At 43.3% G+C, this 15,279-nt stretch overlaps 1 protein-coding gene across 1 annotated transcript in view; it reads right to left on the bottom strand.

Annotated features, from left to right (window-relative positions):
* The window catches only part of Micu1 (mitochondrial calcium uptake 1), a 127,198-nt gene that overhangs the window by 78,228 nt on the left and 33,691 nt on the right, over nucleotides 1–15,279 (bottom strand). Inside the window, exon 5 of the mRNA XM_051153089.1 lies at nucleotides 9,284–9,398. Coding sequence (XP_051009046.1) covers nucleotides 9,284–9,398 — 115 coding nt within the window. The remainder of the gene's footprint in view (nucleotides 1–9,283; nucleotides 9,399–15,279) is intronic.

Genomic DNA, 15,279 nt, shown 5'->3' with positions numbered 1-15,279 from the left:
GCACTTGGGAGGCAGAGGCAAGCAGATCTCCATGAGTTCAAGGCCAGAGTGGTCTACACAGCACAACAGAGACCAGCAAGGGCTATAGAACAAAACCTGATTTCAAAAATAAGTCATTTAAAAAAGCTCTGTTTGGATTAGATCTTCATTTTGTTCTCGTTCTCATTCTCATTGAGGCAGCATCTTTTTCTAACATAAGCTAGCTCTGAACTTGCAGTCATGCTAGGCTGGTCTTGAACTTCGGTATCCTCCAGCCCTGCCTCTGGAGTGCTGGGATTCCAAACACGCACCAGCACTCTTGGAGTAGATTTTCTGGATGATTTGGGTACTGGCTGGAGGACGAGGAACGCTTTCTGTCCTTTACAGGGTAGGGCGCATTCCCCCTCCAGTGTGCTACAGCTGTGGTTCCGCACTGCCTCAGGAGAGTGTGGCTTCTGAAGAAGCCTTCCCATAATGCAAATAGCCTCAGAATGATTTTTAAAAACAATTAAGCAGCAGCAGATGGCTTCTCTCTTCATTGACCTAGGCTGGTTGTTTTACTCTGGCTTTATTTCTGGCAGTGAGTGCTTCACAGGTACTGAAAAACCCACTGGGTTTTTTTTCCCCCTTAGAAGCAGGGAGTGACTCTGCAGGAAGGGGCCTGTAGGGGGACTCTACAGATGGTCATGAGGGGACCAGCAGGGTGGCTGCTGCGCTGCTGCTATGCCTGCAGAGCTTCACAGTCACTTCCCTGAATAACACCTCAGCTTTCCCTCAATCCAGGACAAAGTTCGGGGCCCCTTTCTTCCCTGAAGTAAAACAGAAAGAGTGCACCTACGGGGTAGGGGTGGTGGTGGTGGTGGTGGAGTGGGGGGTGAGGGTTAGGGGGTGGGGAGTGGGGGGAGGGAGAGTTACCTGGTCCTTTTCCAAGCCTTAAAAGCAAAGAAAGCGAACTTTTTTAAAAAGAGAACTGAGCTGGGTTCTGCTAAGGCCTCAGCAACCTGTACAAGAGCCAGGCATTGGCTCAACTCTTGATGGGTTGGTTCCTAGTCATCTAACCTGTATTACTAGCAGGGCTGGGAGGATGCCTGGGTTCCAGTGCCAGCGTGGAAGAGCCCTCCAGGCACACCATCCAGATGGCATCTGGGCCTGTGCTATCCTAGTATCACTTACACAGTAAGGAAGCAGCCTAAGGGACAGACAGAAGTGGCCATGGAAGAATGGCTCAAGAGCTTCAGAGGCAAATGGACACAGCAGACAGCCACATTCTTTCCCAGAAGGTTCTGAGCCTAGGGTTGTCACCTGCAGGGCCACATGCAGGCAAAGGTGGCCACTGTAAGAAAACTGAGTGGTCTAGCTGAGTTGCACCAGTCCTGGGGGCTGTCTTATGTGCTAAGCAACAGTGATGAGGTCACCTACTATAAATGCACTGCTGTAAGGGTTGGCGCAGCAATGAGGTCACCCACTGTAAATGCACTGCTGTAAGGGCTAGCGCAGTGATGAGGTCATCAACTGTGGACATGGTGCTGTAAGGGCTGGTCCAGTGATGAGGTCACTGACTGTGGATATGGTGCTGTAAGGGCTGGTGCTCAAGCCCTGCTTGGAAACTGGGACTGCACCCTGCATGATTAATTTGCAACGCAATCTCCCTACAGGTCAGTAAGCTGACAGATCCTCACAGGACCCACCTCCTACTCCTGGGCACCTTTCTCAACCACCAGACGTAAACAAGCTAAGGGCTAAAGCTCTCTGCCCAGTCAGTGCCTTAGGCAGCCTGTGGACTCTCATCTCTGCTCTGCCACTAGTGCAGGAGTTAGGGCCTGCCAGAACAGAGAATCCCTTCTCCAGAGGTGATTTCGGTTGTTCCTGAACTGCAGTGAGCCAAGTCATGCATGGAGTTGGAGAGGGCCTCACTGCTAAAGAAAAAAACCAAAGCCTCCAAAAAACAAAACAAAACAAAACCCAAAACTAACTTGTTTAATTTCTTTTTAGTGGCCATGCCTCTAGTTCCTTGTTCTTATATATGAAGACTCAAGAGTCTTGAGACAGGGTCCTTCTATGTATTCTAGACTGGACTCAATTGCAATCCTCCTGCCTCAGCCTTCTAGTGCTGAGATCAGAGGCGTGCCTCATTACACTTGGCCCCACTATCTGAACACCACAGGAAGTTCAGTATGCTCAGGAACCCCGGGCAAGTTCTGCCGGGACCCAGGATGTCCCCATGTCTATCCTGGGGCTTTCAAGGCTCTAGAACAAAAGGATTAGCGGGATACCTTTAATCCCAGCACTCGGGAGGCAGAGGCAAGCGGATCGCTGTGAGTTCGAGGCCAGCCTGGTCTACAAAGTGAGTCTAGGACAGCCAGGGCAACACAGAAAGACCCTGTCTCAGGGGGAGAAAGGGGGGTGGGTGGGTGTCAGAGGGATTCGCAGGAACAGAGGCTGAAGAAAGTAAAGAAAGAGAACTGGGCCAGGTCTCCACACTGAGCTCACAGCAGGAACAAGGAGATCTGTGGCTTCCTTGGAGTTCTGCTGGAGAGTCTATAAAGGACCCGCCCAATGCAGGCTTACAGGAGGCTTTCTTCTGCAGTGTAAGCTACCGTTAGCCCTGTGTGCAGGTGCTTCCACATTTGTCCTTTCGAACTGCTCTTCCTAGCTCAGCTGACTTCACCTCTGAGGCTGAACAACCCCACACGGTTTTGCATATGGTCGTTTACTGCACCGCTACTGCCCATGAAGGCCGGAACACTAGAGCTGACCCAAACACTTGGAAAGTGAAGCAGCCTCTACAGTATGAACAGTGGTGGCGTCATCAGGTGGCCAGCGATGCTGTGATTTGCTGCTCCGAGGACGAGGAGGAGCTCATGGTGCTCCAGACCCACCTGGAGGGGAAACCAGTGCGTGCGCCTCGGGAGCTGCCCTAGCTTCCGCTTGTCTGCATGCTTTCCCATCTGGTCACCCTGATCTGAGAGCTATGGGTCTGTGGACAAGGATGGAGGACCCGGAGCCTTCGTGCCCCTAAGCCCATGGCAGGAGTTTGGATTGTGGAACTATCCGGGATTTGTTCCTTTGCTGTCAGGCACTTCCTCCCAGAGCATCAGTTCTCTCTCTCTCTCTTTTTTTTTGTTTTTTTTGGTTTTTGGAGACAGGGGTTCTCTGTGTAGCCTTGGCTGTCCTTGCCTCTGCCTCCCGAGTGCTGGGATTAAAGGCGTGCACCACCACGTCCGGCTTCTTTCTTTCTTTTTTTTTGGGGGGGGGGGCATCAGTTCTCAACCTTGGGGTCGCGAGCCCTTTGGAAGCGGCATATCAGACATTTACATTACGATTATAGTGGTAGCAAACGTACAGTTATGAAGTAGCAATAAGATACACTTATGGTTGGGGTCACCACGAGATGGGGGACTGTATTAAATGGTCGCAGCGTTAAGAAGGTTGAGAACCACTGCTCTTGAGCCTTATCCATTTCAAGCTTAAAAAGAAACCAGCACATTTCCACTCAAGTCCCGAAGGCAGCGGGAGGAACTAGATGAACTTCTCTACACTCAGAGCTTAGTCACTCAGAGCACAGCGTGTTATCTAGGAGTCATTGCCAGCCTCTCTCCTTAGCACGCGGCCTTTGAGTGTGCTGTCTCATGCCTCAAAGACATAGGGGATAAGAAAGAAAACGTAAAGCGCAATAAACATAAAACCCATCCAGACTATAGTTTGTTATAGAAAGACATTGTTGTGAGATAAAATTTGAACTAAAGCTCTTCCTTTGGGCTGTGATGGAATTATAATTAGAACCACGTTCCCATCGTTGTCACTACACCACAAGTTTTAGCTTCTTACCGCTCAGTAATTTAGTGTGTCCAACTAGAGTGGATTAGATTATTTCCTGAATATTTTTGTTGTGGCTGTACAGCTGTGTATTCTCATTAACCATACTTAAGGAGAACCAGACCACATGATGTGAAATAGCATTATGTCATTAAAAACATCTTGCGGGGCAGTGTTGGCACGCACTTTTAATCCCAGCACTCTGGAGGCAGAGGCAGGTGAGTTGCTGTGAGTTCAAGGCCAGTCTGGTCTACAAAGCGAGTCCAGAATAGTCAAGGCCACACAGAGAAACGGTCTCGAAAAGACCAAAACAAAAACAAAACAAAACAAAAACACCCTCATTTCTAGACTGGGAGATGGTTTAGTCAGTGGAGTGCCTGCCACATGTGTACACTCGCCCCCCCCCCCAACACACACAATTTTTCACGTTACATAATTTAAAATGTTAAAATAAAAAAATAGTTTCTGATTTTGAAAATACAATATTTAGAAATTTCCTTGGTGGAGAAACAAGACTTAAACGTCTACCCAAAATACCTAAGTTCACAACATGTGAAAACATAGATATGTTTTCTAAATATGGAATCATATAACTGGTAGATCACTATGGCCATTTTCATTGCTAACATCTCTGTGTTCCATATATTATATTAAGAATGGTATTGCGCCTCAGAGCATAGATTTATAGTACCTGGGCCGGTCCACTGTTTTATGGCTCAACCAACAACTCAGCCCCCTTGAGTTATTTTCTAATTTATTTTAAACATCAACATTATTATATATATAATTATTTCATTAGTCTAAACTCATGGAAAAGGGTTGTTGTGCTTGATGGAAACTGTCCAGGCTCTAACGAGGTAGCCATCAATCAAACATAAAGGTCAATTGCAGCAGTTAGTGTGTTGCACACATGGCTGGGGAGCACTCTAAGGATTTGGTAGTCAAATGAGGAGAGAGATAACAAATTGCCTCTCACAGAGGTAATCAATACTAGGTGGTTTTGTGTGGGGGCTGGGGATGCGACACAAATGTTAGCTCATCTGCACTTCCTGCAGCCCTTTAGACCTCTGGGAAGTTATAAAAGACTTTCCCTCACATAGGAGGGAAAGGAGGATGGAGTACAACTCCAGACAGTGAAACCTTTACACAGACCTTGAGGGGCAGGGGGGACGCTGTCCTAAATGCAAGGTATGGTCATGATGCATGCATTCTGCATACTGCCAGACCAACCCACGCTCTGGGATTTACAGACTATCCAAGATACCCTCAAGATGAGAGGGTGTCAAGCAGCAGTCATTGGGGGGTTCCAGTCAGAAGAACCGTGTATCTGCTCTGTTATGTTCTAAACATTAAATTGCAAATTTAATGTATTCTCAGAACAGACTTAAAATCGATATTGATCCAGTTTTGCTGGTATCTGGAAATCCTAAGAGGAAGAGACCTTTATTGCTCATTGAAATTCAGGGTGGTTAATTGAGCAATTGCTGAAGTGTTCTAAGTATTAATAGTATGAAACACAACTTGTCAAGAGGTTCTGAGCTTTACGGCCTCTTAAAAAGACTTTGATTTTTTTTTTTCTTCATTTTTTCAGCTTCCAGCTGTAGAGACACCCACTCTATCTACAATCTTCTACTGCCATTTTCTGTGGAGAATACATTCCAGCCCCGATCTGTACCACCAACAAAGCCTTTGGATGTGAAGAAAAGCCGAGTGACTGATGTTCCCGGTTGGTTGGCAGGCCACAGCCTATCTTTGAGCTTGATCCCAGAGGGCCTCTGTCTTTCATTTGCATACCCCGGGCTTCCTGACACTGACTCTGCTGTCAAGAGTGTTCAACGCCAGAGATGTCAGAGAGTTTAGATTTCTTCAGCGTGCCTGGAAGAGGGCTTCCTTCTGTGAGGCAATCCTGGGTTGTATCTGCATAAGGTCATGTTCTACAGTATAAATAGACGCTCTTCAAGTTCATTGCTGTTTTATTCCTCAACTACATCTGCCCACGTGACAGAATCCTAGCTCTGTATTCAGAGAGCTAAAAGAAAAATATTCACCTACTTGGCCTTCTTTTCATCTTGTGTGGCTTCATTTCAAAAACAGAAGTTTAATAACCAAGGCAACGGCTTGTGCCGGGCTGGAATCTGTCACCTCACTGCTTGGATCTAGCTGACTTAATAAAGGAATCGGAATTTGTCACTTAACCTTTGTCAGTCTGAAGGATCTTCTTTACATGTAATTCAGTTTGCTATTCATCCAGAAGCTATTTGGTTTTCAATTAAGTGTCCCAATGGGGAAAAAAATATGGCTATTACAATTAATTTTCTACCTTTGTTTATATAAAATAGAAAAATAGAAAAAATGTAAAATAGTTTAAAATGTTAATCAAGAAGCTGAAGGTATGTTCAGAAATATAAAATTTTAATATATATAATGTAATAGTTTATACAATTTTATTTAGCTAGCAAACATATGTGCTATAAACTGTGCTGGATAGCTTTCTAGACTAGGTGATAGCTGAAGAAAACATTCAATGACAATATTCTTGGTCTTGATCCTTTTGAACACGATTTTGCTATGTATTCCAACCTGCTCTTAGATTCACTATGTATCCTGGCTGATCTTGAACTTGTAGCAATCCTCCTGCCTCAGACTCCCAAGTGCTGGGGTTATAGGCATGTACCACCACAACCAGGTTGCAATGGCACCTTAAAAACTTGTTTCAGGAACAAGGAAGCAGAAAACAAGGAAGCCTGACAGCCTACAAACACTATAAGCTGTGAATTTAATACGGGTAAAGGCTAGGTATACAGACAGGCGGGCGGAGGTACACAGCTAGGTACAGACACTGCATTCCAGTCTAGCCTCAAAAAGGCAAACAATACGAAAAGCGGGGCTTACAGGCCATAAGCAAACATTAGCAACTGCTGAGAATTAAGTTGCCCAGCTACCAGGGGAAGGCAAACAGGACAGGGGAAGCCTGGAGGGAGGGACCTGCAGTTAAAAGAGGAAGGTGAGACAGGGAGGACACCGAAGTCCATGAAACACTGCCTGCCATCAAGGACAACACAGAGGCAGAGTTCTTCCTGCAGAATTCTATCTTGTTTATCTGAACTAAATACCTTTGAGTGGTTGCTGCTACAGAGATGTGAATATGGCAACTTTCTGGAGTGGCTGGGGTGACTGAAATGACACAGTGTTCTCACACACACCTGCTCAAGAATAATCTAAGATACTGAATATTTAAAAGCATTAAAAAATATTTATTTACTTATTTTATGTATGTGAGTGCTCTATCAGCAAGTTTACCTGCAGGCCAGCAGAGGGCAATGGATTACATTACAGATGGCTGTGAGCCACCATGTGGTTGCTGAGAATTGAACTCAGGACCTCTGGAAGAGAAGCCAGTCCTTTTAACCACTGAGCCATCTTTCCAGCCCTTAAAAGTATTTTTAAAATTGCCAACTTTATTGTAATTTTCCAGCAAGTGTCTGTATTTGTAATACGTATGCAAAACAATGAAGACATGGTTTAATTTTTCACTCAGCCAAATTCAGCTACTGTGAAAACACAATTCAATTTCTTTACTAATTGCCTGAAATTTAAGAGTCAAAATTGGAACACGCTGACTTCTGCCTGACATTTATTAGCTCTGCACAAACTTTCATGCCACGGGGTCTCTCTGATGGCTTTTCGATGCCTAATAACGGAGAGTAAGGAAGAGGCTTAATCACGGGCTTTTACAGATGAGTTATTACCATTGCCTTCCCAGCTAAGACCGCTCCGTGTTATTAGCTCGCAGGACTAATCATTTCAATTAGGACACATATGGAGATAAGAAGGCAAAATAAATAGTCATTTGTCAAAATAAAACCGATTAACAATAGGCAAGAGCCAGGTTTTAAGTTCTATTGTCATTATGTAGTGATTCTTAGCATTGGTAAAAATGACCCAAATTAATAATATTCGGCATTCTAGATAAACCCTGATGGCATTTCTCTGTACTTTGTTATGAAGAAAAACCTTCCATCTTAAGACAGTGAGTAAGTGCTGCAGTTGGATACTGCAGATAATGAGTCATTAATAACCACACGGTGCCGCTTCACTCGATTCTCATTAACCTACTTTAAGGATCAGAGTCTCTTTGGAAGTTATTTAATAATAATTATTAATCATCTTGCCTAGTAAGACTCTAAACTTATTCTATTGATGAATAGCTATCTAGTAAATATTTTAAATGTATTTACTAGATAGTCTACTTATTACAGATGCTCATGGTAGATAGTCTACTTACTACAGATGCTCATGGTAGAAAAATTTCAAGTGAATCCATCGAAGCAGATCAGGGAAATGAAGTGCAAACAGCAGCATTTGTGTATCTGGCCCAGGGGAAGATACAACACACAGATTCTGGATTGGCCTAAGGAATCACATGTGTTTTGAAATGTATTAATTTAAAAACCATGTTCCCCTCACTCAGACGGCACAGCCGCAGACTGGAGACATTAACAGCTACAGAGAGTATTCCTGGCCTAGGATACCAACAGCAAGGCTGCTCTGGGGAGAAACAAACACACCAACCCCAATACATTTTATATTCTTGCTCTGCATCTTTGTTGTAATTTTTCATGTACAACTATCTGTAGCGAAAATCACTATAAATTTGAGACTGCAGTGTTGGGGCTGAACCCAGGACTGTTCACAGCTAGGCAAGTACCTTCACCACAAACCTGCATCCAGCTCTCATCAGGTATAGCTTAACAGACTATACACAGAGAGCTAGGAACATTTTGTTTCATTTTTCTGAATGATTAAAATTCACACTAAGAGAAAGGGCCACAGTTATACATCTTAGTCTAACTTTTAAAAACCAAACATTTACCAGAGTTTTACATAAGTGAATACTGAATTTTGAGTCTACAGAAATATTCTTCCAAGATGAAAAAGTGAGTGGTCAACACAACCAAGACAACTGAACCAGTTTTCCTTAGTGGAAGGGATGCCGAATGAAAACGGTGTGTGTGGAGTGTCACAATGCTCCTCACAGGACACAGAGGCCGGGTTACAGTGGCAGGGGTAACCTAGCAGGCCACCTCAGGGGTGTTGGAGAGATGTCTCAGCAGTTAAGAGCACTGCCTGTTCTTCCAGAGGTCCCCAGTTCAATTCCCAGCAAGCACATGGTAGCTCACAGCCATCTATACTGAGATCTGATGCCCTCTTCTGGCCTGCAGGTGTACTTACAGATAGAGCACCATACACATTAAAAAAAAAAAAAAGTCTTAAAAAATTTGTACCTTGACACCTTAAGTTTTCTTTTCCTTTTAAGTAAGTTTACACATGAATTATAGAAAAGAACAAGTGAAATCTCGTAGGGTTTATAACCCACTAACTGTAAACAGATTAAACAGATACTATTTTCCAGCCAATCAGTTCAGCTGTTTCTGCATTTCTGTGTGTTCCTTAACAGACAAACATCAGATGGGACGTTCATACTTACTGGAAAGAACAGTTGTAAGGAAAATGTAGTCGGAGAAGGAGATGAGCCCACACTCTCCAAGGGTGTAGAAGATACTGCCTTCATCAGCAAACTTTTCGCGTTCCTGGGCAATTTTCTAGTAAGTGCACAGGTCCCAGCAGGAAACAAAGAGGACAGGACTGATTAGAACACAGACAATAAGAACGGACGGCATCTATTCCACAGTTCACTCACACCCTAAGCATTTCTATGATGGCCATTCAAAAATCAATGGATCCTTTACAGTTTTTAAGCTAATGAAAAATCCAAGTCAAAAGATGATTTGTTTCTCACTTAAACACCGGGTAAAAATGGAAATTTCAACTGACCAAAAAAACCACACCAAACCAAAACAAAACAAAAACCATACTGTTAGTGATCTGAAATGGAGGGAAAGCAGCTGTTTTCAAGGCCATACAGATGCTTCTAAAATACTAATTTTAATCTTTCCTTTTGGATTCTTAATCTTAGTCTGAAATATAGAAGAGTATTTAGGATAAAGAATATTCTGAAAGGTAATGCCGAACCAGACATTCACCCCAAGGCTCAGACACAGCTAACCTAACTGTACTGTGCTAGTGGATACTTCTGAATCGCAGCTGTTTGATGAAAACAGTTTCCTGACTCAGCTCTTACTCCAAATGCATACCCCCTTCCTCTACTCTGTAATCTCGAAAGGCCAGTTCTTAGCTTCAGGAACAGCCTGCCTGCCGAGTGGACTCTTTCCAGGCATCTGGCTAAACTTTGCCTGTTCTCTGAATTTCTTACTGATGCACATCAGTGGGTGAAGAGAGTTTCAAAAACTGCAAAGGATCCACCAGAGAGTTGCCCTTGAAACAAAGTCTGTAAGTTCTGGACCAACCATGGGTACTTAAGGAAATATTTATTCTGCACACTAAAAACATTTGGGGGTGGGGGGAGGCAAGAAAGAAAGAGGTTTTAAGAATTCAAATCAAGGAAGCAGAACCAAAGAAGCAATCTCATGCAAACAAACAGCAAAAGGCAGCACTGCAGGCGGGAGCCTCATGAAAAACCAACAGGCACCACCACACCAGCATCCAGGCACAGGCCACCATGGGTTACCTCTGTCTAGTGGCGATCCCATCAACATCACAAAAGAAAGAGAGATGGTTAAGCACTGAGAGCACAGGCACCGTGAGTCCGCATGATGTCACCCGCATGATGTCATCCCGCATGACCTTAGCCAACTCTGCTGGCCCACAAACAGGTACAACCCCCCATGCACAGGCACAGGGTCTATGTGGGCATGGCAGACACTATTTGAGAAAGAACTTCCTGGCGCTGGGCTGCTGTCCATGCTAGAGCTGCTACCTACAGTGTGAGTTCCATCCTCAGCAATGCAGAAAACAAACAGAAGACAGAAAGCAAGAGATTCTCTGACTTCCGTGGCTGACAGTGATTTAGTGATTATGTCTTTGACTTGACAGCTAAGATGGACACATAGCCTAAGGTGCTCTCAGCTGGATCTTCTGCCAACACTTGGTTTTCGACCCAGAGGTTAAACATAAATTTCGGGAGGAGAGCCTACTGGAGGAGAGCCAGGGCAGCAAGGCCACTCTCGGGAAGTTGACATGTAAATTCCTCACATATATATGTATTACATTATCTGATATGTTGCAAAACAACGTGAAACGGAAGACTTAGACGAAATGAAAATCATTTCAAAGGTGTATGCTTGCTAGCCAAAGCAGTAAGTGTAAACAGAAGCCGAAGAATTAATATCATAATCATTTCATGGAGATGCTGTGCTGTGTGCTAAAATAAATAATATATTGGAAGCCAAAAGCAGAGGAACAGGTGAGCGTTTACAGGTAAAGGAGGCAGCTGGCTAGAGGTAGCATCACGTCTATGGTGCTGCTCAGGAAGAATAAAGACAGAAGCCAAACCTGGCTGGCAACTTTAGATGTTCATTCAATTTCAGAGCAAGAGAAAAAAAAAAAATTAAAACCCAACTGTAAGGAGCCAGCATATACTTTTTATGCAAGTTTACTAGCACACAATTCCACCAGCTTTGTATTTTATACAGCCTTCGCATTGCTCTGAGTCAGCTGGAGACCTGGTGCTATTTTACATTATTTTAAATATATCAGAATATATTTCTTCCTGTGAACAAAGACATTCTCTTAAGCACTGTGAAATAAACTCAATAGAAGCAGAAAATTTAACATTAGTACACACAATATTATCTAATACAACCCACTAATAAAGAATCTTAGAACATTATTTTGTGTATGTCACTGTGAGAGTGTGGCAGTCAGATGACAACCTGAAGAAACCATTTCTTCTACCATGTGAGCTCCAAGGATCAAAGTCAGGCTATCTGGTCAACCTGCATCCTGTCCATTTTCAGACTTAGCCAGCTATCCAGCAATTTCCTTTACACCCAAGCCCCTTCTTTCCCAGTGCAGATGTAGCAGCACAAAAATGCATCCATTTGCCAGGTCTCTTTAGAGCCTGTTATCTGAAGTAGTTTTTCCTTTGAGGGAAATATGTTTATTTCATATTATTGCAATGGTATTTCCATAGAAGTCACCATTTTAACAACAAATGAATGTTTTGTATCTGGCTTCTACCATTAAATGTTCCCTAGTTTCATCCATGCTGTAGTGCAAACCAGTGCTTAATTACTTTCTGTTACCAAAGCCACTGCACTATGTGCGTCTACCAGGGCTGGTTTACCCATCCACAGGCAGGGTGCTCAGATGACTGCTGCCTTTGGCTGCTCTATGCAGCCATTTACCAGCAACTAAGCTATCAGAGCAGTTTAACTTTTCTCAACATATACCTAGGAGCAGAACTGCCCTATTATGCAGCAATTACATAGTTAAGGTTTGAGGGACAGCCAAACCATTTCCTTCAGTGGTTTCTTCACATACACCAACCCTCACCCCCATCTATGTTAGAGGCTCCTATTTCTACACATCCCCACAGCTATCCTCATGGATGTAAAATGGCACCTCACTGTAGGGTTTCCCTTTTTTCTTCCAGACAGGGTTTCACTATTTAGCCCTGAATGCTTTGGAACCCCTCAAGCTTGAGGTGAACTTGTCTCTGCCTCCCACATGCTGGGATTACACTCCCACACCTGGCTTCACTGTGGTTTTGATGAGCATCTTCCTTGTGCCCAATGTCATCTTCTTTATGAGCTTCTTGCCATCTGAATGTCTATTTGATGCCCGAGCCATTTTCTTCGCTCTGATGACTTGTAAGAGTTCTTGACACATCCTGGAGGCTGTGGCCTTCACTCCTTCTTCATATTGGTCTTCACTGTCCTGATAATGTTCTATGAGTCATTTGAGGATTTGCTGGTAAAATTCAATTCACTTTTTTTTTTAAATTTCATGTTGTAATTAACACTCCATCACTGAGGCCAAGGTCATGAAGCTATCTCTACTTTCTAGTTTGAAAGCACTAACTCCTTTTGAATATTTACTGGTCCAGCCTGAGTTTTTATATATATAGTGAGATTGGCAGCTCAGCATAATTTTTTTTATTTATTTTTTTCAACTTCATTTCTTACATTCATTTATTTAATGTGTTTGTGCCATGGTGTACATTTGAGAGTCAGAACTTTTCTTCCATTCTGGATTCTGGAGATTGAACTCAGGTCATGAGGCTCGGTAGCAAGCATCCTTACCCACTGAGCCATCTTGGTAGCCCTCAACTTTACTCTTTTGTGCACAGCTATTCAGTGAACTCCATTCTATTTGTGGAAGAAACTACCCTTGCATTACTGAGTGCTCTTAGGCTACTGTTGAAAGTCAATCCATCATGAGGGCAGGGTTATTTCTGGATTCTCAATTTTGTGCTATTTTCTGTAGGTCTGTTGGTGCTACTATCACAATGTTTAATGGCTAAAAGGGCAGCCAAAGAGGTGCATGCTAGGCACGATTCAGACCCGGCCTCTTCAATCTTAGGACAATTATACAGTCTGTAGACATAATAGAAATGTCACCAGACAGAAATATAGTAGACTCACTGTGGGTGACAATAAATCTCCACAGCACCTCATCACTGCCCTAGTAATGCTACTCCAGGTTGCTCACTCAACAGTGCAGGTTTGGGTTTGGAAGCTTCTGCTCCTTGGGGGGAGGAAAGGGTTTTTGTCAGAGTAGCTGTATGCGAGACTTCTGCTCTGCTGAGTATCGTGGGAGGAAGCAGGGAGACCCAGAGGAAGGCCAAACTGCTTTACCTAAGAAAAAGTTAAAGACACCGGAAAGAAAAGAAATGTAAGAAACAAGGGCTCACAACAGGAGGGTGTAGGTAGCCAGGGAGAGTAGAAAATTTCAAAGAACGGAGAGGCGGGGGAATAAGAACAGACTGCGCAGGTGCGCTTGGGTGCTGGAGAGCCAGCAAGCCTCACAGCACCTCCTTGAAGGTGAAAAGACCGAGCTATGCTTAAAGAGGGTTTGCCAACAGCTCCTGCCCCGTGATGCAGGTGGTAATAGAATCGCTTCACTCCTCAGTCAAGGGCCATACTTCATCCGCACTTCCGGAGTTGGGTGGGAAGTGGGGAGAACGCAAGTCATCTGGGTGTTTTCTGAGTATTCACTTGTTAAAGAGTAGCTTGGGTTCAAGTAAGAGGGCACATTCACCAGCGTGTCGTCACACCACAGGACCACCATTTATCAGTGCTACGAGTTTGTAAATACCCAAAACTCTACAGAAGATCTGTACAAAAGCTATGGCATTTTAATCTTAGACACCAAAATGATCATGAAGCCATCAAATCTGATCCCTTAAATTAAAGTGAGGAGAGCATCAAAGCTGTGTCAGAATTTTGGAGTGGGGCTGGGCGTGGTGGTACAGGAAGACTCTACAAGCGTGAGGCCAGCCCGGTGCACATAGGGAAATGATGCGTTAAAAGTGTGTGTGTGGGGGGGATGAGAGTTACCAGGAAGCCAATTATTAGAATATTTTGTGCATATGGCTCTTCTTAGCTGGCTTAAAAAAATCTAATTTTAATATAGATCCTCAAGCCAATTGCCCATGATATGTAGGGAAACTATGAAAACAGAGATAATGGGTTTGAAAATGAAAAATTTAAAGTCCAAAGTATGGTAAAATGGGAAATAAAAATTGAAAGGCTGGAAGTACAGAGTGGTTTGAGTTAGTGTCTCTGACTCCAAAGGTCTCATTCATGTTCAGTTTCGCAAATGGAAAATGCAAGCAAAATGTTGCCTTGCTTAATCTCTGGGTGATGTTTAATGCTGGACTAAATCCTAATTTTTTTTTTTTGCCCTGAGTAAACATCATCTGTTTGCTCAAAGAACTAAAGGAAGGTACAATTTTTAAAAAAAGGAAAACACAATGGTCTTTATCATTTTCTCTTTGAAATGTAATTTCTCTAAGAACTATGCATTAATTCAATATACGTAAGAAATCAATATAAGTATCAAAGATAATGGGCAAATTGTAAGGAATTGAAACTATACTTCCAAGTGCAAAGAACTATGTCTGAGCGGCTTCAGCTGTCTTCTAAGGGCACGTGCTGTAAGGTAGGTGTATTTTAGTATGAACTCTGTGAGCCTCGTCTGGGAGAAATGTCTTTCATCTTAAGGTTCCCAAGGGAGAGCTCCAGCTACTTCAGTGTTTGGTGAAAATCACTGAGAATATTTTAAAAATGAAAATTGCAATTGCAGGTACCTTATGAAGTACCAGGCCCACATTATCCAGCTCAGGTATTACCTAGAAAATTCTACTCCAATAGCTTTGATGTCTGAAATTAAGTGTGAGGCAGGATGCAGGTCAATTTAGAGCATCATCTCTAGTCAACTTTGTGACAGATATCTCCTTTTGGACAAAAAAATTTTGCAGAATACCTCAAAGCAATGAGTTCACTGACATACATGAACAAATTATAACTTAGAATCTAGCCTAATTTCAAAATGTAGAATAGGGCTATGGACCTGAGATCAGTAAGACACTGAAGTTACAGACTTTTAAGTAATGAAGAC

The sequence above is a fragment of the Acomys russatus genome, chromosome 11 (assembly GCF_903995435.1).
Source record: "Acomys russatus chromosome 11, mAcoRus1.1, whole genome shotgun sequence".
Taxonomy (NCBI): domain Eukaryota; kingdom Metazoa; phylum Chordata; class Mammalia; order Rodentia; family Muridae; genus Acomys; species Acomys russatus.
The sequence above is the reverse complement of the archived record's forward strand: the minus strand, read 5'-3'. Positions and strand labels throughout refer to the sequence as shown.